Source organism: Anguilla rostrata, chromosome 4 (genome assembly GCF_018555375.3).
Source record: "Anguilla rostrata isolate EN2019 chromosome 4, ASM1855537v3, whole genome shotgun sequence".
Classification (NCBI taxonomy): Eukaryota; Metazoa; Chordata; class Actinopteri; order Anguilliformes; family Anguillidae; genus Anguilla; species Anguilla rostrata.
Genome location: NC_057936.1, coordinates 7,064,045 through 7,087,809, shown reverse-complemented (window position 1 = coordinate 7,087,809; position 23,765 = coordinate 7,064,045). Strand labels below are relative to the sequence as shown.

General features: G+C 48.1%; 2 protein-coding genes across 6 annotated transcripts in view; both read left to right on the top strand.

Annotated features, from left to right (window-relative positions):
* The window catches only part of ssbp4 (single stranded DNA binding protein 4), a 109,166-nt gene extending 94,165 nt beyond the window's left edge, over window positions 1–15,001 (top strand). For 3 of the 5 annotated variants that reach the window (XM_064330342.1, XM_064330341.1, XM_064330339.1), the window contains exons 9-18: window positions 322–389; window positions 2,842–2,909; window positions 3,366–3,411; window positions 3,850–3,885; window positions 4,353–4,407; window positions 6,776–6,846; window positions 7,471–7,549; window positions 8,689–8,717; window positions 9,392–9,493; window positions 10,641–15,001. In XM_064330342.1, coding sequence (XP_064186412.1) covers window positions 322–389; window positions 2,842–2,909; window positions 3,366–3,411; window positions 3,850–3,885; window positions 4,353–4,407; window positions 6,776–6,846; window positions 7,471–7,549; window positions 8,689–8,717; window positions 9,392–9,493; window positions 10,641–10,802 — 716 coding nt within the window. In that variant the 3' untranslated portion in view covers window positions 10,803–15,001. Of the gene's footprint in view, window positions 1–321; window positions 390–2,841; window positions 2,910–3,365; window positions 3,412–3,849; window positions 3,886–4,352; window positions 4,408–6,775; window positions 6,847–7,470; window positions 7,550–8,688; window positions 8,718–9,391; window positions 9,494–10,384; window positions 10,492–10,640 lie in introns of those variants that run through there. The other 2 variants (XM_064330343.1, XM_064330340.1) reach the window with 1 other exon arrangement.
* A 3,814-nt stretch (window positions 15,002–18,815) lies between these two features.
* fkbp8 (FKBP prolyl isomerase 8) overlaps window positions 18,816–23,765 on the top strand; it is a 17,622-nt gene continuing 12,672 nt past the window's right edge. Inside the window, exons 1-5 of the mRNA XM_064330338.1 lie at window positions 18,816–18,842; window positions 20,057–20,680; window positions 21,113–21,282; window positions 21,808–21,896; window positions 22,620–22,840. Of these exons, the coding sequence (XP_064186408.1) occupies window positions 20,077–20,680; window positions 21,113–21,282; window positions 21,808–21,896; window positions 22,620–22,840 (1,084 nt within the window). The 5' untranslated portion in view covers window positions 18,816–18,842; window positions 20,057–20,076. The remainder of the gene's footprint in view (window positions 18,843–20,056; window positions 20,681–21,112; window positions 21,283–21,807; window positions 21,897–22,619; window positions 22,841–23,765) is intronic.

Genomic DNA, 23,765 nt, shown 5'->3' with positions numbered 1-23,765 from the left:
AAAGCTGGGTTTTTTTTAAGGGCTTATGATGCCCCAAATGGGTGGAGCTATAATGTGCTGATTGGTAGTAGTTGTGTTTTTCTGTGTGGTAGGTTTGATTGGTTGAGGAAAAAAGGCAATGATTGACAGGTCATTATAGCTCCACCCATTTTTGATATCGCAAAATTTCTCTCTTCCGCCACTGCTTTTATCTCCATAAAGTCACAGTCTTCATCTTTTCCCAACTTTTTTCTTACTTATTTTTGTTTTTTTTTACTCTTAATTGTCGATTGCTCTCAGGTTGCACTGTACTAATGACTTGTTTTTGGGTTCTTCCTCCAGGACACCCAAATATGGGCGGACCGATGCGAATGAACCCTCCCAGAGGCATGGGGGGGATGGGCCCACAGGTAAGCTCCGCCCCCTCGCTCTCCTGCCCTCCCTGTCACCCTTACTGCTGTGGCGGTGTCACACACACTGGTTATTAAACTCAGCAGTGCCCTTAAACAGATGGCTTAGAAACATTTATCCCTCCTCATTCACCCACCAAAAAAACTGTGAACTCTTTTCTTCCTGCAGTAACGTATTAATTTGTGGGAGCAGGTGATGCACTCCGATTGGTTTTCATGGTGATTTTTTTTGTCAGTGGAAAAACCCCCTGCCAGTCCAAACAGCACCTGTCCTGTGGCTGATGAGTGGTGTACCCTTGCTGGTGCCCTGTACTGCCCCTTCTCAGCACTCTCTAAACCCCCCCCCCTCCTCCCCCTCACTCGCTCTCTGCCCCTTCCCTTTGCTCTCCTCTCCTCACTCGCTCTCCCTCCTCTCCTCACTCGCTCTCTGCCCCCTCCCCTTGCTCTCCGCTCCTCACTCGCTCTCTCGCTCCGTGAGTTTGGCAGCTTACAAATCAGCAGCTGGTGCAGCATCTGCTGGACGAGTGTAATCGCCCCCGGAACAAAAGAGCTGCTCCACTGCCTGCCCTGTGCAGCCCTGCCACTGCCCTGTGTAGCCCTGTGCAGCCCCGCCACTGCCCTGTGTAGCCCCGCTGCTGCCCTGTGTAGCCCCGCTGCTGCCCTGTGTAGCCCTGTTACTGCCCTGTGTAGCCCCTGTGTGCCCAGCCTGCCTGTGTAGCCCGTTACTGCCCTGTGTAGCCCTGCTACTGCCCTGTGTAGCCCTGCTGCTGCCCTGTGTAGCCCTGCTGCTGCCCTGTGTAGCCCTGCCGCTGCCCTGTGTAGCCCCGCTGCTGCCCTGTGTAGCCCTGCCGCTGCCCTGTGTAGCCCTGCCACTGCCCTGTGTAGCCCCGCCACTGCCCTGTGTAGCCCTGCCACTGCCCTGTGTAGCCCTGCCACTGCCCTGTGTAGCCCCGCTACTGCCCTGTGTAGCCCTGCTACTGCCCTGTGTAGCCCTGCCACTGCCCTGTGTAGCCCCGCCACTGCCCTGTGTAGCCCTGCTGCTGCCCTGTGTAGCCCTGCTGCTGCCCTGTGTAGCCCCGCTACTGCCCTGTGTAGCCCTGCTACTGCCCTGTGTAGCCCTGCTCTACTGCCCTGTGTAGCCCTGCTGACTGCCTTGCTGTGTGTAGCCCGCGCCACTGCCCTGTGTAGCCCCGCCACTGCCCTGTGTAGCCCTGCTGACTGCCCGTGTAGCCGCCCTGCCCTGTGTAGCCCCGCCTGCCCTGTGTAGCCCCGCTACTGCCCTGTGTAGCCCTGCTACTGCCCTGGTAGCCCGCCCTGCCCTGTGTAGCCCTGCTACTGCCCTGTGTAGCCCCTGCTACCTGGCCCTGTGTAGCCCTGCTCTGCCCTGTGTAGCACCCTGCCACTGCCCTGTGTAGCCCTGCCACTGCCCTGTGTAGCCCGCCACTGCCCTGTTAGCCCTGCCTGCTGCCCTGTGTAGCCCTGCAGCTGCCCTGTGTAGCCCTGCCCTGCCCTGTGTAGCCCTGCTGCTGCCCTGTGCAGCCCTGCCTACTGCCCTGTGTAGCCCTGCTACTGCCCTGTGTAGCCCTGCTGCCCTGTGTAGCCCTGCTACTGCCCTGTATAGCCCTGCTACTGCCCTGTGTAGCCCTGTGCTGCCCTGTGTAGCCCTGCTACTGCCCTGTATAGCCCTGCTACTGCCCTGTGTAGCCCTGCTACTGCCCTGTGTAGCCCTGCCACTGCCCTGTGTAGCCCTGCTACTGCCCTGTGTCACCCTGCTACTGCCCTGTGTAGCCCTGCTGCTGCCCTGTGTAGCCCTGCTGCTGCCCTGTGTCGCCCTGCTACTGCCCTGTGTAGCCCTGTTACTGCCCTGTGTAGCCCTGCCACTGCCCTGTGTAGCCCTGCTACTGCCCTGTGTAGCCCTGCCACTGCCCTGTGTAGCCCTGTGCTGCCCTGTGTAGCCCTGCTACTGCCCTGTGTAGCCCTGCTACTGCCCTGTGTAGCCCTGTGCTGCCCTGTGTAGCCCTGCTACTGCCCTGTATAGCCCTGCTACTGCCCTGTGTAGCCCTGCTACTGCCCTGTGTAGCCCTGCCGCTGCCCTGTGTAGCCCCGCCGCTGCCCTGTGTAGCCCCGCCACTGCCCTGTGTAGCCCTGCTACTGCCCTGTGTAGCCCTGCGCACACACACACACACACTTGTATATATACACATACTCACACACATGCACACAGCACTTGTATTTTTAGTGTGTGTTCAGGTGGCGGGGTAGTAAAATGATTAACTGCGAACTGGGCTTGTAACTCGGAAGTTACAGGACTGCTTCCAAGTGCTGAATTTCTTAAGTAAATATCCAGCTGTATAAACGGACTGTATGCTACAAAAAGAATAAATCTGGCTAAGAGTGTGTTCCGCAGGCCTGTCAGTGTAAGGTAATGTGTGTCTTTCCTCTGTTCCTGCAGAACTATGGCGGCGGTATGAGGCCTCCCCCGAACTCTCTGGGTGGTCCGGGCATGCCAGGGATGAACATGTGAGTGCTGACACTTCCTGTCTCTCGCAAACTTACTGGATCAGAAACGGAATGTGGGAGAAATTAATCCTAACCAATCGTATTCTGCTCGTCTTCCATGACGCAGTTATAATGGAATTACTACTGTTATGTACCTATGTGTATTAAGAAGCTGTTCTCTCCTTGTGCACTCCCCTCTCTCTCTCTCTCTCTCTCCCTCCTTGTCAGTTCCGTTCAAGTGCTTTGCTGGCATCACAAATACAAGCACCTGTATTGCGAGGGCATAGGTTACAGCATCCGTCCATCCATTATCTGACTCACTCATTCTTGGTCAGGGTTGCTGGGGCAGAGCTGGAGCCTATCCCAGCATGCATTGGGGGAGAGAGACAGGTTGCCAACTCATCACAGGGCTAGGCTAAAATAATTACAATGAAACTGTACGCAACTCAAATGAACATCTCCGTCTGTGTTTCTCAGGGGTCCTGGTGGTCGAGGTCCCTGGCCCAACCCTAACGCTAACTCAGTAAGTCCACAATCTCGCACTCTTATTCCAGTTAAGTATCAGGGGCACCTCCGTCCTAGGCTGTATCTGATGGAGCCTGCAACTTCAAAATAAAAGTCCTGGACCACCGCACCTCCTCTAAGTCTCGTTTGGATGAAAGCGGTGTCAAGAGCAGAGGTGGAAAATCCACAGGTTCAGAAAGTAAAAGTTCTCCCCAACATTTTGTTCCAATCACCTCAGTTTGCTAACTAGCGCAGTTCTTCAGCCAGGTCGTAGAACTGATCGGCGAAATCGGCTGAGTTCATGGGTGGAAGAAACTCATGGCAAGACTTTTACTTTCTGACCCCTGGACTTTCCACCTGTCGTCAAGAGTAGTGGGCAGGTTGTCTCAAGGTTGAGTCTTCATTAGCCAGGCCCGACGAGACTGACCCCGCCCATTTCCCCCCTCTCCTTCCACAGATAGCGTACTCCTCCTCATCTCCCGGCAACTACGTGGTGAGTGACAGCAGACTTCCCGTACATGGGCTGAGCCTTATTGAGTCTCCTCTGACCCAGGAGAGATTCTGACTAACTGCCAGTCATAGGATTACAGAGGAAATCAATGCGATCTGCTCAGACCGAGTTCTTCTAATTGCAAAACAATGGCCAGAAGTCGTCAGTGTAGTGCGGAAACTGCTTCTGTTTGCCAATTTCCAGTGCAGCGTTACTGTTTTAAGTCGCGAGGGATTTTGTACCGACTTCGTTATCTGTTGTGTTATGAAACGATGTGTGTTAAAACCCAAATTGAGATGCAAGCGTTTTTTTTTTCGTGACACCGGTGATGTAAGGATACAGTAGGTGTTATATTTCAGAGTATGATGTCGTCTGGTGTATTTTTGAGTATACACACAGGGGGCTGTGGGGTGTGTGTATGGGATTTATCGGCATTCCTGTAACTGTCCTTTCCGCTTTTATTCTGACAGGGTCCTCCAGGTGGGGGCGGTCCTCCAGGAACTCCCATCATGCCTAGCCCAGGAGGTGCGTCACCCTAATCTGCCCCCCCCCCCCCCTCACACACACACCACACACACACACACAGTAAACTTTTCCCACTGATGGCGATGATGCTCATGAGGAGAATGATGAGGATGTTGCTGATGAGGATGATGCTGGTGATGATGATGAGGATGCTGTTGATGATGATGATGAGGAGAAGGAGGTTGATGAAGAAGATGATGAGGATCATGATGATGATGATGAGGATCACGGTGATGAAAATGACGGTAATGATGATGATTTTGCTGTTGCCTTTTTGTGCTGCTGAAAGGAGATGGGGTGTTTGCCATAGACACGCCTTCATATTCCCTCAGTGCTAATCCACTGGATTTACTTCAGTTTGCTTTTTCACTGTCTAATCCCTGCACTGATTAACGAAGCTGGCTAATGTTTCAGCTGTGTGTATCCAGCATTGCACCGTGTGTGCACACTTGATATTTGTTTATTTGCGTGTTTGGGGACCTATAATGCTAGGGGGATAAGGATAAGCGAAAATGGCAGCTCACAAACACCCCTGACATCAGCAGAAAAGGCAATAAATACATATTGCTCCATTTAATAATGTCAAAACCTGTCAGCAAAGTAGATTCTTATGTGCGATAAGTAAGTGACTTAACTTTGATGGTCTTAATCGGAAGAGGCAACGTCTCCTGATTTATTCCAGTTTGGAGTCAGCCTTGTTTGTGTTGTCCTCTACGGTCTGCCAAAGAAATATTTCGGTTGCACGTGAGGTATTGCCGGAAAAAGCTGGTGCGTTTAGCAGTTGGCTCTCGCGTTGGTGAGAAGCACTTTTGCTGTAGCAGATTGTTTATGGTTCCACTAAAGCCCACACAGGTATAGGCGTGTGTTGTCAAAGCATGTTTTTGCCAGTACTACTGCAGTATATTCATGTTTTATTAAGGTACAATGCAAGGTAGTTTTATTGAAGTAATATGGTTTATTTTAATTTGTCAAACGTTTTGTCTTCGTATTACGTGTATTGACAGCTTTAGCCCTTGGTTTGTAAGCAGCACTGTATCGCTGAAACAGAGTTTCCTGTTGAATGAGGTTTCGTGAGCTTTCTATGATCGTGTGTGATAAGCTCATAAGATCGTCCTGAGGCCTAGTGAGAGACCTCAGCATTGTCAGCCTGGCCGGGGACTACATTGAGTTCCCATCAAAGCAGCGTAGGTGGGATTGAGGTTGCGTGGTGTGTTTGCGGAGGTGTGGAGAGGAGAGGAAATCTCATTGTGTCCAGTATTTATTATTCATAAATTTCTGTACTGTTTTTTTTTTTTTTTTTTTTTTTTTTGGTCAACTGATATCTCCATTGTGATCGGTTGCCTTGGTAACCCAGACATAGCACTCTTTGAACGTAAAAAAACAAACAAAAGGGAACAACAACCTTCTTTCTGCTGTAACTGCTAACCCAGCTAAAACATCCAAATGTTCTCTCAACGTTACTGGAATGTTTTGTCAATGTTATGACATTGCCACTGCATGGCAGAAAAATTGTGGGAACGTTGTGTGTTGGCTGGGAGAACAGACACGGCAGGGAAGTCAGAGACAGGGAAACAATCCCCCCCCTGCCCCACCCCCCCCCCCCTTGCTTTTCCCTTCCTGTCTGCCTCCCTGCAACGTTGGAACAAGGTCACCTCTATCCTCTTTGTGTCTCATAGAGTACAGTAACAGGAAAGCAGGACTGTATTTAAAAATAAGCCCCTCCCCCCCCTCTCTCCGCCCTCTCATTAAGGATCGGAACCCCGCCCCCAAACCCACATAAAACCACCACATAGCCGGATTGAGCTTCTCACATTCTGCCATGCAAGACAGTCAGTTTGAGGTGCTTTTTGTGAACAATGGCAATGGCGACAGTGGGGGTTTTTGAACATGAATATATGTGTACGCAAAACGATGCCTTAGAAATCCCCCCCCCCCAAATAAAATGCACCATGCAAACAGGTGAACACATGCACAAGAGCTGTCTGTAGGTGCATGAGAAAGTGGTTGTGTTTTCCTTATCAGAAAATACTGACTTATCACACTGTAAATATCTCAACCAGAGGCAAAGGGGTGTGCGCGCGCGTGTGTGTGCATGCGTGTCTGTGTGTGTCTTTGGGTGTGGTATTCTGTGTGTGTGTCTGTGTGTGTCTTTGGGTGTGTGTTTCTGTTTGTGTGTGTGAGTCTTTGGGTGTGGTATTCTGTGTGTGTGTGTGTGTGTGTGTGTGTGTGAGACTTTGGATGTGTGTTTCTGTGTGTGTGTGTCTTACTCTGTGGAAGCATTGTGGCTCCGCAGAGTAAGTTTCCCCTGGGGCTGTGGACGACCCTCTCTGCCGCCATTTTAAACATGTCCCTCCCTGCCTCTCCACAGACTCCACAAACTCCAGCGAGAACATCTACACAATGATGAACCCCATCGGCCCGGGAGGCAACAGACCCAACGTGAGTTTGGTTCGCTCGCGCTCTCTCAGTGCCCAGCGCTCCGTTTACCTGTGTGATATTTACACACGACACATTCAGGCAGAGCTCAAGTGCTGCTGTACCGATGTTAAGCCATGGAAACATCGTCCAGGGGATTTTCCCTGAATGAGACTGGGGAAAAAATGTCACTTGAGTTGGTAATACATAATACCATCGCCATGTATTTTCAAAAAGACACTGTTGACGCTGCAAATGACACAATGAAATGTGTTGTTCGTGAGTTATGCTGCATTAGCTTTAGTCACACGGTTTCAGTAAAATGTGTTGGTCACTGGGCCATGGAACATTGATGGTACAGAAAGGATACATTTATGTATCAGACTCTTAAGATGACCAAGACCAAAGATGGAGACGGAAGGGGATGTTTTTGATGACTCCGCTGATGTCACACGCTGATGTACTGTGACATCACAATCGGAATCGAGGACTGGCTCTTTAATCCTGTGGCAGCCCAGCTGGCTGGTTGCTGCTCGCTCTCAGTTGCATGCGCAGTATTAACCCCATAATGCATAGATTTGCAGGGAGCTAAATTAAAATCCCTGCCCCTTAACCGTTACCCCCCTCCCCCCCTCGTCCCTCTCGCAGTTCCCGATGGGTCCGGGTCCCGACGGGCCAATGGGAGGGATGGGCGCCATGGAGCCTCATCATATGAACGGATCGCTAGGTGAGTCATCCTCGCTGTGATCGCCACACCTGGGACATGTAGTTATTTTAAACCCTTCAGTAGCCCTTCAGACACCAGTAACGTACCAGCTGATCACCAAACAACTGACAATCTATTCTTTGCCAGTTCAGAACAAAATTATAATGTATGTGTGTGTATTTGTATGATTGTACTTATACACATATATGACATATTTGTTGAATTTTCTCAGAATAGTCTAAAATTAAGTTTTGCTTTTTACTGACATCAGAAGGGTTGAAACATGTCGATGACCCCCAGGTGTGGTTTCGACTGAAACGTGAGCTGTGCTGGCCCTCTCCTGTTGCACACAGTGGCACATTAATATCAATAGATACTGCAAACAGCACATCCACACCTTAACCTCTCCCAGCATGTAAAAGTTAAGAAGTGAAGGCGCTGTATTAATTGAAACCTGCTAAGCATTGCACCCCTCCCCCCCCGCCAATCAAACATTTCTGACGGAAACCTAAAGATTGTTCCGTTTTAACTGTTTCGTTTTTAAAGCTTTGAACGGACATTTTCTTAAAGCTCTTGAGATAAACATTTTATTGTACATTTGAGTGTGTACACAAAGCAGATTTCTTGGGTGTATAACCCGAGGAGTGCCTGAGCATCATGGAGGATTGCAGGTTTACACTGCATCAGATGGTGTGACAGTGCCCTCTAATGGCGCTTCAGGGGAACGCTGACTGCATCGTACTGATCAGGGTGGACAGCGGGTATTTAAACAGTCGCCTGGGCCAAGTGCAGGTGTCCACAGAGGAGAGGCCGGCAAACGCTGACAAAGCTCCCAGCATCCTCAGCGTTGGAAACAAGTGGCGCTTAGTTACCGTGCATTATCTCTCTCTCTCTCTTTCTCTCTCCCGCCCTCTCTGTCTCTCCCATCTCTCCCTCTCCCTCTCTCTCTCTCTCTCTCTCTCTCTCTCCCTCTCTCTCCCTCTCTCTCTCTCTCTCTCTCTCTCTCTGTCTCTCCCTCTCTCTCCCTCTCTCTGTCTCTCTCTCTCTCTCTGTATCTGGGTTTTCTCCAGGAGGTAAAAAAAAAAAAATGCCGTGCGGCATCTTGTATCTTTTTGAAGTTTTCGGGAAAATTGATTTGATCTCTCGTCTCTTGATTGCAGGTTCTGGCGACATGGACGGGTTGCCAAAGGTGAGTCTGAAAGGTCCTGCTTCATTTGGCTGCGGTTGAATGGAGGCGAGCGCCGGCGCCATCTGCGCAGTCTGGCACCCTTCTGCGGCGTCGCGTCTGAGCTGCAGCGGCGTTGCTGCCGGTAGTTGTTTAGTCACCGCGTACGGCTGCAATTACCAGCTCCTGCCCCTGGGGGGAGCTCTGCGAGGAGAACCTCCTCCTTCAGTCTGCTTTGCCTGGTTGCCGCTGAGCGGTTTCTGTTGATGGTTCCGCCTGGCTCAGCGCTCACGCCGGTTTAGTTGTGATGGAAGCTGAAGGAGGAGATCGATGTTCATCGAGATTTACCCTTGGCTTGTTTTTACTTTTATTTTTATGGAACACGTAGCGCACGTGCCAAAGTGAATTTTGATTGGCCAGGATTGTCGGTGTCTTCTCTGTGCACTACGTTTTCAGACCGCTATCTAATGTTAGCGGTAAACGGGGGGAAAAAAAATGTTTGGATCTGTTCTAAAATTATACAATCATAAATGCGTTATGACAGTGGTATGATTCTTGTTATGAGCTGTAGTATGCTTATAACTGGGTACGACAGGTGTGATGTAGGCTTTATGGCGATTGGTGTAAGTGTCCCGATTGGCTGCTTGGCGTTATGAGTGTTTTTTTAAAATGGCCGCCGGTTGTGTCTCCCCGTGCAGAACTCTCCTAACAACATGGCGGGCATGAACAACCCGCCGGGGACTCCGCGGGACGACGGGGAGATGGCGGGAAACTTCCTAAACCCATTCCAAAACGAAAGTGTGAGTACCCAGCCCCCCGCCTGCCTCCCTCCCTCCCCCCTCCCCCTCCCCCCTCTCCGCTGAACCCTGCCGCAGTCACATGACCCCATCCCAGCTGGGGGGGGGGTCAGCTCCCCTTCATGCCCCTCCGCTCCTCACTGCTGAAGAGCACCTTCCTCAACCTCGGCTCGGCTCCGTCTCCAGGACAACCCATTCCGGAGACGAATCGAAATTCCCATTTAAAAAAAAAATCCCCCGGGAATTTCGGGAATTTAAATTTTAAAAATTGATGACAATAAATTTAGGTTAATTTTCTCAATGGAATTGCCCCGCACCCCCTAGCCCTGCTAGGGGGGTGACACCTCTGTGCCCTCAGCCAAAACCAGGTGTACCAAACTCCACTTAGGCTACCTAAGAGATCCAAAAGAGTGAAGGTGCACTGGGGGGTGTGTCCTCTCATCCCAAAGTGACTCATTGTCCCAACCCAGCGAACGGAAAACCTTCTCTCAGTGTTGCTGCCATGTAAGTGGCAATGTTCACGGAAACCTTCACGAAACGTTCCAGTAACACTGTGAGAACGTTCCCCGTTCGCTGGGAAGCTGCGCCTCCCCAGTTTTGGACCCAAAAACGAATCGGAAAGCTGCTCTTCAGTTTATTCCAGCGTTCTCATCCAAGCGGATTTTTGTTTCCATTTTTGTCATGTTCTTTTTACGACGAAGGAACTTGCTAGCCCGCTCGCGCGCGTGTGTGGCGCACGTTAGCGTCGCGCGTCGGGTTTGGCGTCTGGTAGCGGTCGAGCGAAGCGCGGTCCTTGCATTGTGTAGCGTTTTCACAGTTGGGAAGGTTAATGAAGAGTATACGCTCTCATCTGTCTCCCTCCCCCGCCCCCCCGCCCTTCTTCTCTTTTCGCAGTATTCACCCAACATGACGATGAGTGTGTGATTTCTTTTTTATTTTATCTTTTATTTTATTTTATTTCTTTTTTTCACCCCCTTCCCTCCCCTCCCTCCCTCCCTCCCTCCTCTCCCAATCCATCCCCGCTTCCCCCCTCCCACCCCTCCCTTGATTCTGCTCTGCCTGGCGCTGCTCCCCCCCCCCCCTCCCCCTCCCCCTCCCCTTCCCTCCTCCCCCCTGCCCCGCCCCTTGGACGGCGTGCTGTGCCGCACAGCCCCCTGGGATGCCCCTGGAGCGCAGGACTCACGGCAAGGCCGCCGCCCACCCCAGGGTGTGCAAAGTGGGCGGAAACAGGAAGCAGTCACAGAGCCACAGGAAGAGCCTCCTTACCGAGTCTCCCTGCCTCCCTGGCTTCCTGACGGGCCCCGGACAGTGAGGGGGCGGCGGGGCCACAGGACCCCCCAGAGCAAGGCCCCGCCAATCAGCAGCAGGCTGGTGGCCTCGTTTTCCATCATTCTGTAACGGTTTTTTATTTTTAAAAACGGCTCATGGCGCAGTAGTTGTATGAGGTCCGTATCTAACCTCTCTCAGATGCTGTGCGCCTCTCTGTTTGTTTAAGTGACACAACAGTACTCTTGTGTTGGGCAAGGACGGTTTTCATTATTCTGTGTATTATTTTATTGTTATTAATATTATTGTTATTATTGTTATGATTTTTTTTTTATCAGTGATATTGTTCCGATGATTTAGTTTTAAATTTCTTGGGTTTTCCTGTAAAGGGCACATTGGATCCGATCAACATGGACAACAGAATAAGCACACCCTCAGAATGCACAGTGACACTTCAGTTTACATATTTTTAGGTATTGTTGTTTTTTTTGGTATTAAAGTCTTGTCAAATGTCTCCACTTCCCCGCTTCTCGCACGTCACAGCGATTGCGTAAGCTAGGTCCTCCATGTCATGTGACCACAGACGGCGGTAACGGCGGTAACGGCTCCAACACGTGCGGCGTACGCCCAGTCGCATTTTATTTTTATTCTCCTCCAACGTACAGAAGGGCCCCTGAGTGCACGCGAGTGTCAGGAACTGGAGTCGGCCATCTGGCACGCGAACCCGTCTGAAGTACGAACGTCCTTTAGATTCCAGCCCTTCTGAAAGCCAATTAAAGATGAACGGCGAGCCTTGGCGCGACGAGGCAGATTGGCCCTGTTCTTCACACGACTCCGCACCTCCCCCAGGAACCTTCTGGCAATGCTGAATTTCTGCCCCCCCCCCCTTCCCGCCCCCTCCCTTCAGCTTATAGTGAAGTAGTCCTCCTTATGGAATCTCTCGCAAGCATTCAGGAGTGTGGTCATGTGTTGTTTTGACTGAGACATTGTGGAGATGCTTATTGGAGGGCTCAATGGATGCCATTATTCCAACAAAACAAATAAATGAAAGAAGAGAAAAAAAGTCCAGCCAATACCTTAAGCCTAGAACCACCCACACCCACCCAAGCCCCTCCCTCTGCCCCCCCCTCCCCCAGGCTAATGTAAATATATATCATTTTGGTTGTTGCCATATCTTGCAGCAATGGACTGACTGAATGTACATTTTTTTTCAACTGCTACATGGATTCTGCTTCTTTACACACAGCTTGTACACGTTTAATTTATGTCCTGATTCAGCCTTGTGCATACACCTTGGAGCCTGTAAATCTGTAGGGCATAGAATTTGTAAATATTATACATATATACCTCCGGAACAACCCCAAATCTGACTGCAGTGTTTTCAAGGGGGGAGGGGGGGGGCAGGGGGGTGGAGTGGTTGGGGTGATGTCTCCTGTTTTATTCATGTCTCAGTTGTCCAGTTCCCAGCCCTGCTGCATAGGAGGAGTTCTTTTTTTCTGCACATGCTCAGTTCGAGGGAAGGGGCCGTCTTTCTGGCAAGCTGACCAGATTAATGTTCATTAGCACAGGTTCACTAACATGCGGAGGGCGGCAAGGGTCCTGTTTGGCAAAGACAGTGGAGACAGTGGAGACAGTGTGTACACTCCCACCCACAAATACATATTGACCGTGTTTTTGTAATGTAGTTACAGTAGTTACACACCGGCCACTGGCATCTCCACACATTTAACGGTACTGCTCTGAGTGTCTGAACTAGGCAACGATGCTCAGTTTCATCTTGATTGGACTTCCGCTGCCAACCCTGCATGTCTTTCATTTTTTCATTTCCCAAAAAAAAAAGAGACAAGGCTCTTCACCCTGTTGTGTACTATCGGATTTTCATACCTTTTAATTTAATTTTTTTTCTTCAATGTATTTTAATTTTTTTTTTTTTTTGGGGGGGTGGGGTACAGTGTGGGGGGGGAGGGGTAAGGCCCGTTGGACCTGCACACTAATGGAATGACTTGACCTCACGCTGCCCCTCGAAAAAACTCCCGTGGAGCGCTGGGTTCACCCCGGGGGTCCCGAACCCTGTGTGTTGCTCCGGACAGCTACGCAACGGACGTGTGCAAAACCCAGCTCTTTGACTCTGGTGCTCACTCTCATACACCTCATAGCTACTGATTTATATATATACACACACACACACACACACACACACACACGTGTTTCAGTCTGTCTCCCTGCTAAGCAAGGCCAAGGAGAACCCTGAGAGACCGTGCAGCCGTGCCCTGTGCTGTCCTATTACCTCTTCCGAACTTGTCTGGTCTCAGAGCCAGCGCCCTCATCCCACCGTAATGGGAAACATACTGTCCGCACGTTGTTCGTTTCATTGGGTGCCCTGATGCAAAAAAAAAAAAAAAAAAAAAGAAATGTGGTGAAAAAAAAACAGGGTGGCTAAAAGTGTGATTGACAGCTAACTTTTTTTTTTTTTTTGTCTGTTTTTTTTTGGTCTTATTATCTGGAAGGAACTCAGATGACGTTTCTGGGTCAGATGGTAATGATGTCAAACTCACTCCCCTGTCCCTTTGCCCGGCCCGGGGGGGGGGGGGCACACACCTCTCTGTCCCCGCCCATCTCTCCGCCCCGTCCCTGCTCCCTCTTTATTTCTCCTCGATTTTATTTTTTGTAAATACTGTATAATGCATTTTGATATCATTGACATGTTTTGATATGTCAGTCACTACCAATGAATACAACTTAAAGAAAAAAAAACAAACAAAAAAAAACAAATAATGGAAAAAAAAAATCTTGACCGCGTTTTCATTTAAAGAGACGGTGTGCTTTGACACGTGACTTCAGAATTATAAACGTGATAATAGGAATTAAAAGGAAAAGAGACATTTACAGTAATTATAATGAATTCAAATGATGAATAATGAATTTAAATTTGAATTGATGTTAAATACGTTTTGGATCATATGGTATTGTCCTAAATAGAAATGAAATGGGTACTGCAAACACACAGTGCAAGGGCTGGTATTAGATTTTAGTGAGGGCGGAAAGTGTAATGTGGGGTCGAATGTAAATTTGGAGATGACTGTGAGCCAGCAGGAGACCTGGATTTCTCACCTTGGTTACGGTCCCGGCGCGTAAGAGCTCTTCAGAAGAGAGGGTCACTGAGCTCGATCCCCCTACTGCAGTGGTGCCAAATCGTGTGCCAGGGAAAGCCCAGTGTGTGCAGCTTTTCATTCCAACCAATCACCGCGCCTGTGGGTTTCGCAAATGAGTTCCCTCCTCTCTGGTTGAAGGTTGTGTTAATTAGTGAAACCAGCGGGTGCAGTGATTGGTTGGAAACCTGCATACTCTCGGCCCTCCGTGGCACCTGATTGGGCGCCTCTGTTCTACAGCATCGTCCTCACGTTGCACTTTTTTTTTAATGTACCCTGACGATTATAATTCTAATCTTTTTTTTTTTTTTTTTTAAATTAGCAGAAACAATACTTCTGACATCACAGCGTTAAAATGAAGGACATCGTCTCTTTAAAACAACAAGGGACCACATATTGCAGTCTTTAATATGAAGGATTTTTATCTATTTAAAATAAAAACTTTAAAAAGGAAAAAAAAAATACTTAAAAGAAACCTCATTTTAAATAAATAGATCAAATGTAATAATGATGGGGGAAAAAATGTGTGTTTCCTGGCTATTCTCTCCTGAAATAGCGTTGTATAGATTGATGCTCACTGAACCTCTCCCAATCGCTATGTATAACAATTGCAATGTTGGCCATTTCTGTATTTCTATTGTGATGATGTATTATACTGTAACATTAGGAAGAATTTTTGATTGGTGGGGAGGGAGGGAGGGGGCGGGGCAAGGGGCGGGGTTCAGAGGATTCTCCTGTACCGTTTATTGTCTTTTCTGACGACAGGGCAGTATTCAATATGAAGCAGTCTGTCTCTTTGGTTTGCTTTGTATCTCATGGTAGGGTAGGTCAGATCTTTGTCTTAGGGACTTAGGTGTCTTGTGTAGGTGATAAAAGATGTCCTTTGTATGTTTCTTTATATTGTAAAGTTTCTTTAGACTGAAAGAAAAACAAAAATGTTGCTTATTAAGAAAGATGAAAAAACTGCATCGATAATAAATGTAATTTGATTTTTTTTTTTCTCCGTTGTTTGAGTCACTACTTTTTGCCTGTCAGTTAAAAGTTCATTCGTTGTAAATATATGTTTAAAGTCAAATAAAACAGATGACTCCTTTTATGAGCATGGCAGATTTATTTCTCCATTTTTCCTCCTGTGAAAGGTAAAGTGGGTGTGTGTTTTCCACTGGTCGAGATACTGTAAATGGCATTCAGTAACATATCCTTCAGACGACAGCATACATCATTCATATTAAGTCTTTTCTCACCTCGTCTCATGCAAATAATTGTGTTGTGGAAAGAGGAACAAGCACGAATCCACAATAGCTGCGACCGCACACGCGCATGCATCCGTGTGTGCATGCATCCACGCACTCACCCTCACACAAACACGTGACCTCTTCTTTGGCTCATGACCAACCTTTCCACAAAATATTGTGCAAATCTGTGAATCCATTCGGGAGTTATGCGCCTTTTTGTGATAGGCCACGCCCCCTCTTGGTCAATCGGCCTGAAAGTTACTCAGCTCTACCTTCGGTCATGACCAACGTCCATGCCAAATTTCAGCCTCCTGGGGCGAAAACTGTGGCCGCTACACGGTGGACCGACCGACCGACAGACAGAGCTATAGAGCTGCCAGTCGCAGCTAAAAAAGAAACCCAACAACTGCGTGTCCTGCCCCCCACACACACACACACACACACACACGAAGAACCGCTTCCCTGCATGAGACGTACCACAACGTGCGTGTGGGATCCTGAATTTGATTGTGCGCGGTGTCTGTGTGTGTGTGCGTGTGTGTGTGTGTGTGTGTGTGCGGGGACATTGTTCCCAGTGAGCTTTAGCCGCCGCGCGCGCGTCAGGCTTGTGCAGGTCTCAGGCAAACCGCCAGGATTCCGAGCTCGGAAAACACAAAAACACAAAAGCACAGCAGAGCGTGTCTCCAGAGGTGCCAGAGGTCTCCGCTCTCCGCCAGCTTCCTCCTCCTCCTCCCTGGGGGGTCGGTTTACAGCACAGACATCAATCACACGCACCGTTCCACAGGGAGAAGAGTGTCCTTGAGTAGGGCTAAGGCTCCGGCCCCTCCCCCCCACCCCCAATTTCTCCTCCACGGGAGGTGCGCATATTAATTAACGCAGTGAAACTGTGACCCCCCCTCGTTGAGGTATAACTAATCGCAGTTGAGCAGCTCCGGTGGAAATCGGGCAAAAAAATTATGCTGCTGTTCGAAGTCAGTCATTCAGGTGAATCGTAACACTGTTCTGTGGCCAACCATTAAAATGGGTGGCACACTTTGAGGGTGACGTGATGAATCATGAATACGTGAATATCCAGTGGTGACATGAATCCATGTATGTGCCTGCCTGATACAGTATTCATCTGTTCCTCTTTACATCACAGCATCTGGGAAGTTTTCGTTGGCTCTATTGTTTTGGATTTATGAACCTCTCCAAATTCTCATATATAAAAAAAATGGTATAGAAATATGAGTGTGACTGATGAGTCACTGAAGGGTTTAAATGCTCAAAGATAATCCACAGTCCCTGGTCGATGCGGGGTGCTGGAGTGATTTAGGGGCTGGGCTGGGAGGGGCCTTCTTGCAGCCCAGTGACGGTCCATGAGGCCCAGAGGATTGGGGGGGGGGGTGCAAAAATAAATTCAAATGTGATTTTAAAAATTAGCAGTAAAATACAAGCAGTCATTTTTCTTTGGGGGCTTCATTCTCTTAGGTTTGTCTTAAATCTTCTTTCAGGAACCTGCTCTTTTAAAATGCATCCTCCCCAGTATGGTGAAGGATTATTCTTAAACCAGCTTCACTGCAGGCTCCATAATAATTGAATTCTTCTCCTAAGGTAAGCTTTTTGTGCCGAAGACTAGGACCCGTTAACCATCTCTGAAGTCCTCTGGGCTTGCTAATCATGCATAGTACTTAATCATGCTTAAACTTGGCTTTTCATAACTCTTCCTAAGTGCCAAACTCCATAAAATTAGAGCAGAGGGGTAGAATAACTCATGAATAACTCATTTTCCGAATCTCATTTGCGTTATTGCATTATTATTGGTTTGTAGCGTGAACTAGCTTCCCAAAACATGCTCTTGAGTTTATTATTGACATTATTGGAGAACTGAATTGCCTCGCTACAACTGCTAAATTTGATCTATAGGTTTTTCGTTTAATCTGGCCGGACAGTTTATCATATTTGATATATGCATAGCAGCTTGCTATGAAGGACAAGATTAGAACAAAATAAGTCCAGTCAATGTCATAATAATAAGTTGATGTGGATGGCATGGTGGTGCAGCAGATAGCATTTGTCGCCTCACGGTGAGAAGGTCTCTGGGTTTGAATCTGGGCTGGGGCCATGTGGGTTTTTCTCCTGGGTACTCCAGTTTCCTCCCCCAATCCAAAGACATGCAGGTTAGGCCACTTGAGAAAGGAGTTAACAGGGTGTTCCTGTGACTGTTGCGTCAACCTACCCTGTGTAAACAAAGATTAGTTGGTGGTGAATATATGGTTAAGTGGTGAATATATATATAGTCTACCATTTGTGACTATACAGGTGGTGGGGGTTAGAGACAACAATGCCTTTGGCTTCCCTGACACAAGTTTATGAAATCTTATAAACCTTCTTGGCTGAATTTAATCCAATCACCTTCAAGCCTGGACCTTTTTGCGCGTTCCTATCTTTTGTCTGTATAACAGGTCGTCTAGCAGCTGCAGTTGTAAATTTTCACTGAACAAAGAAAGATTTCGTTTTTTTTTTTTTTTTTTTTTCGCTCTGCTTTGTATGCCATCATTTGTTTCCTGATTTAGGGTTCACGGGGGGTGTGGGGGGTGGGGGTGGGGGCGGTGGGGATGTGAGATTTGTTCAGAACTGCTGCTGAGCACCATCTGTTGCTTCCTCCACCTCACTGGTTCCTGTTCCAAGGATCCAGACACCGCCGACTTGCTGTCATTAATTCCGAACGGCAGCGATGGAACAAACAGCATTACATGTTCCGCACTATAATGTTAATTTATGGTTTATTCAGAGCCAGGAAAGGCAGGGTTCTGGCCTTTTTGTGTGAATGTGGACTGCATAAGTGGGAAGTCATAAATCTTCATCTTCATTGAGAATCACTCACTGAGCAATTCATCATTGTTTACTGTGCAACAATACCAGAATATAGGTGGGTTATTAAATCTACTCTGTGGGAAATGAAGCTAAGGTATGTTAATAAAGCTAAGGACGGAGTGTAGCACAGTGGGTAAGGAACTGGGCTTGTAACCGAAAAGTTGCAGGTTCGATTCCCGGGTAGGACACTGCCGTTATACTCTTGAGCAAGGTACTTAACTGAAATTGCTTCAGTATATATCCAGCTGTATAAATGGATACAATGTAAAAATGCTATGTAAAAGTTGTGTAAGTCGCTCTGAATAAGAGCGTCTGCTAAATGCCTGTAATGTTAAACTAGCCCTAATAGTTATCCAATGTTCCTGAGAAGTATAATTCATGTTTTTAATGATTATTATTATTAACTGGACAATGCACATTATTCTGATCATGTTTCAACAATCATGAAAGGGCAATGAGTTTATTTTGCATTTATGTCTGAATTCACTGATGTTTAAATGGAAAGTGTACCCTCATGACATGGCACAAAAGAGAAGAACATGCAACAGTTAAACCTGAATACTGACAACGAAGGATTGTGCCCCTTCATTACAGAAATAGGAAAATACTTTGCATGTTTGTAGTGTGGGGGGACTTCTGTTCCACCTGAATGTGCTAAAATAATTCATTAGTTTAACTCGTCCGGAGTACTGGCGAACTGTCACAATGCTTGGTTTTGGTTAGATTTCTATGTCCTGGGGAGGAGCGTCAACATGAGCAACCAATAGAAAATTGTTGTGTAAGCGATAAGCCAATAGGATTGGTAATTGCACAGGAAGAGAACCATTCGTTTCGCCGGGGTCCAAGGTGAGCAGGAAGCGTTAGCTTTATGGTAGCTGTCTGTAAGGCTTGTTATTTGGCGACCTGCGTTTGCACGCGTTGAAGTGTGTCTTTTAAAGGTTGAAACTTATACATTTTAAAGCCCGATTAAGCCGCTACCGCCCTGTCAAGGTAGGACGCAATAATGTCAGGCGTTTTCTGCAATTGCAGCTAGCAGACATTCTTCTCAGTATACTCATCTAACGTTAGAGCTAGCTAACGCTGCAGTAGTACTGGAAAACTTTCTAGAAAGTTCTCGAAACACTTTACCTTGATATGCAATGAAAATTGGGGACTAAACCTTGAAAGTAGCACGACTGGTAAACTATTTTTGCACATTGCCAGTATTTGCTAACTAGCAAGCTGAACGTGTGCATGTAAGTCTAACTAAACGGAGAACAGTAGCATCTAGCTATCATTAGGGAGGTAGTTGTAGCGCGTTAGCACCTGAGAACTGGTAACGCGCTTATTTTAACTCTGAATAATAGTTTATATTAATTTTTGTTCGACATTGGCCATCATTTGTTCAAGAAATCAAGAAATCTAAAACAAAAGCAGTCTTTCTGGGATAACTTTGCAGATAATTATATTGGCATTTACACTTGTTGCAATCAGAAAAATTTCAGGAGAACGTAAGACCAAGACAAACATACACATGCATCATTGCAAGAATTCACTTCTGACAGTACAAATTCAAACTGAAGAAAGGACCAACAGTCTGGATATTGAGTATTACAATGATTCTAACATTTAGATGCACATTATTAGGACTGTTCTCCTAGTTCAAAAACATTACAGTAACAACTAACAACACATTTAAAAAAATGTGTATAAAATTATGGTCTCGTTCTTTCTGGGAAAAGTCAGTGTTCTACCCAATTTCATATTCCAGGACTTTTCCGAGCGGAGATTCAATAACGCTTGGTATTGTGGCATTGTTTTGTTCATTTGTGCATTATCAATATGTTCAGATTTAGTAGATATCCAGAGTGTGTTTCAGTAATGTCATCCAATTACAGTGCAGCCAGGCTCTGACAAACACAAGATACCGATGCCCACGTCTTTTGAAACTCCCCAAACATAATTACGGAGTTAAATTTTTTCATTTAGTTGGGGGGGTCAGCAGTCTAGTCCTCAGACATGGTGTGAGCTAGATGACAAACTACAGGACACTGGACCCTTTTTTTTTTTTTTAATTTCAGGTTCTTCTGATCTGAGCGAAATGGCCGATACAGAGGAGCTCGCTGCTGGTGGTGGAGGCGGGGCTTCTGATATGGGTGACCGGCTGGTAGGCGGGGCTAAGGACGGGGGTGACAGGCCGGTGGGCAGGGCTTCGGATGCTGGTGACAGGCCGGTGGGCGGGGCTTCAGACACTGGTGACAGGCCGGTGGGCGGGGCTTCGGACGCTGGTGACAGGCCGGTGGGCGGGGCTTCGGATGCTGGTGACAGGCCGGTGGGCGGGGCTTCGAATGCTGGTGACAGGCCGGTGGGCGGGGCTTCGGATGCTGGTGACAGGCCGGTGGGCGGGGCTTCGGATGCTGGTGACAGGCCGGTGGGCGGAGCTTCGGATGCTGGTGACAGTCCGGTCGACGGCACTGTCGTCTCAGAACCGCCGTTGGCTGACCCGCCAGGGCAAGGGCCCGTGACGGACAGCAGGGAGGAATTCGAGATGTTGCCCAGTCCCAGCGATTCTGATGACGGCCATATTGAAGGCCCTCCCCCTCTGGTCGACGCTGGAGAGAGAGAGGAGGAGGAACGAGGCGGAGTCACGGAGTCTGTGGTCAACCCTCTCGTAGCCCCGGCAGAGGAGTGGCTAGACGTTTTGGGTATGACAGATCGCCGTTGCTATGCAACAAGACATTTATTTATTTATTTATTTATTTATTCATTCATTCATTCATTCATTCATTCATTTATTTTTCTGGAGATGTGGGGTGTGCTTGTTATTTTAGTTTGAATCAGACTAAGGGGGCATTCAAAACCAAACCCTGTCCCTCACAATTCTTGTTCCTGTTCCCCATCTGGAATTCTTGCTAAATTGACAGCTTGGATTTTACTTAGTTTGCTACGGTTCAGATTTGCAGCTTCACACTTAAACACCCGAAGTGTCGCTTAGCTTTCAGGGGGAAGGCACGTGGCCCTGTTTGTACTAAACTAATTATGTGAGGACCTGTTGATCAGAAAGTCGATGAAATGCAGAAATTCATCTGCTGTGCACTGTGCGCAGTAAGAGCCTCATAAGGAATTTATGTTCCTAGGTAATGGGCAGCTTATGAAGAAGGTTCTGGAAGCTGGGAACGGGCTTGACAGCAGGCCACAGAAAGGGCAAAATGTTCGAATTCATCTGAAGATCTCATTGGCCGATGGCACCGCTGTGGCCCAGGATCCTAACCTCTCTTTCACCCTTGGAGACGGTGACGTCATACAGGTGGGGGGCTATCTGTTCTTCAACTTGGAATGTGCGGGGCCTACAAAATCTCAAAATTGTGTACACAATTGTGATCAAACTTAAATTCCATTAGAAAATATTGTTGGACGTTCTAGTGAGAGGTGATGAGTCTCCAGCAGTGCTGCAGTCAGTGTGTTACGGTCGTCCAGTTTGTTAGTGCCATGCAGTGTGTTAGTACCATGCATTGTGTTAGCGTCATGCAGTGCATTAGCATCATGCAGCATGTTAGCATCATGCAGCATTTTAGTGTCATGCATTGTGTTAGCTTCATGCAGTGTGCTAGCATCATGCAGCATGCTAGCGTTGTGCAGTGTGATAGCGTCATGCAGCAGTTTAGTGTCATGCAGTGTGATAGCGTCATGCAGCGCGTTAGCTTCATGCAGTGTGTTAGCATCATGCAGTGTGATAGCGTCATGCAGCGCGTTAGCTTCATGCAGTGTGATAGCGTCATGCAGCGTGTTAGCTTCATGCAGTGTGAATGGTCTTTGCGCTGTGTGTTCTCAGGCGCTGGATCTCACAGTGCAGCTGATGGAGATGAACGAAAAAGCCCTCGTCCAGACGAGCGCGAGATACGCCTACGGAGACCTGGGGAGGTGGGGAGAACGCTCTTTCCCTCCGTTTCTTACTGCTGTGCTTTCCCCGTGCGGCGCGGTTCTTGGTTTAAGCAATGCTTGTACGGGAGGAGTACAGCTGCCCGATTTTTTGGGCTTCGAGGCTGAATGCCCTGCAGATTGATACCCTCCCTCCCTGAGTGACGCTAACGCGCTGCGCCGCAGGGCTGCTGTCAGGTGCAGTCAGGTGCATCGCTGCACCGGTGCTGCTGTCATCTGTTAGCCTTTAGCTTGCTTTCTGTTAATATGTCTTCCGCCCCCCCCTCTTCACGACTAAACCATTTTTGAATTTTGTGTTTTTATTTCAGCCTTTCATTCAATGTTATTTCAGAACAGGAACTCCACGTAATCAACTTTTACTCATACTTTTTTTCAGTCATAATCAATGCCTAGTGTGGTTTCCAGAAAGAGGTTGTCAGACTTAATTTTCAGCAAGTTAGCGTTTTTAGAGCTATAGCTTAAAAAACCGAGCAGCGTGAGTCTCGGCCTCGGTCGATACAGCCAGACAAATATTGGTTATTGATATCGGCTGCAGAATTTCCATGGCGTGAGTCCCTGGTTCTGATTCTGATTTTAAAGTAGGGCAAGGTGGAGACTGCTGGCCCACTCAGTGCAGTACTGGAGTCAACTGCAGCGTTTCTGTGCTGAATGACTTGTTCCCCTCATTATGTATTTTTACGGTTTTGGGTTCGGTGCCCTGGGCAGCGCTGATCCAGCCGTAGGACCCGAGGCTGACCTGGCTCTGGAGGTGCGCCTCCTGGAGGTCACGGACGCCCCCGACCTGGAGCTCCTGCCCCCCCCGGAGAGGATCGCGCTGGCCGGGCGGAAGCGGGAGAGGGGAAACGAGTACTACCAGCGTGGCGACTACGCCTTCGCCGTCAACTCCTATGGCATCGCCCTGCAGGTCACCGAGGCCAGCTCCACAGGTGAGGAGCAGGGGGGGAGGGAGGGAGGAGGGAGGAGGTGAGGGAAAGAGAGGGAGACAGAGGGAGAGGGGAAACCAGTACTACCATCGCGGCGACTATGCCTTCGCGGTCAATTCCTCCAGCATCGCCCTGCAGGTCACTGAGGCCAGCTCCACAGGTGAGGGGGGGGAGGGGGGGGGGAGAGGTAGGGAGGCAGGCTATGAGTTAAGCTAATAATGGAAGAATGAGATTTCCTGAAAAACCAAAAACGGTCATATGGTGACAACAAACTCGATTTGAAGCCAGTCGTTGACATCCTGTAGCCCAGCCCATCACGGGGCAAGCTTCGTGAGAATCGTCGGCGAATTATTTCGTCGGCGAATTATTATAAGGGTTTTGGTGAAAATATTTTTCTTCTTTTGACCTTGTCAGGTATATGTAGAAATTATATGGGTATGTGACGAATTTCAAATGATGTTTAAACCAGTTCTTGTTCACAATGTTTTTTGAAATGACTAAAACACATTATTATAGCCACACCCATTTATAGTAATTGAAAAGGGCCCAAAAAATGTTTTTATTTTTTTTCTAGTTTGTGAAATGGGCTGGCCTTTCTCACTCATGGTAGTGTACCGCTATTGCTAACCAATTGGCTAGCTACATTGTTCAGTCAGCCCACTGTCAAAAAGTCATTGGTGACTGGTGTTTTTTTGCCAAGAGTGTATGCGAGCGTGTCTCCATGCAGGCACACAACATTTCGAAAGCGATCTGTCTGGAGAAAGTGTTTCGGTTCCTGCGTTTATCCCTAAGAAGTCATTGAAACGTCACATAAAATATAAATGTGAGCCTGAACGGGAACCTGGCCAAGGATTCAATTAGGAGAGTCGTTAAGGGGAGACTGAGAATGGCGGATCCAGCCCCAGCTGCAGTCTGTGCTTCTGCATGG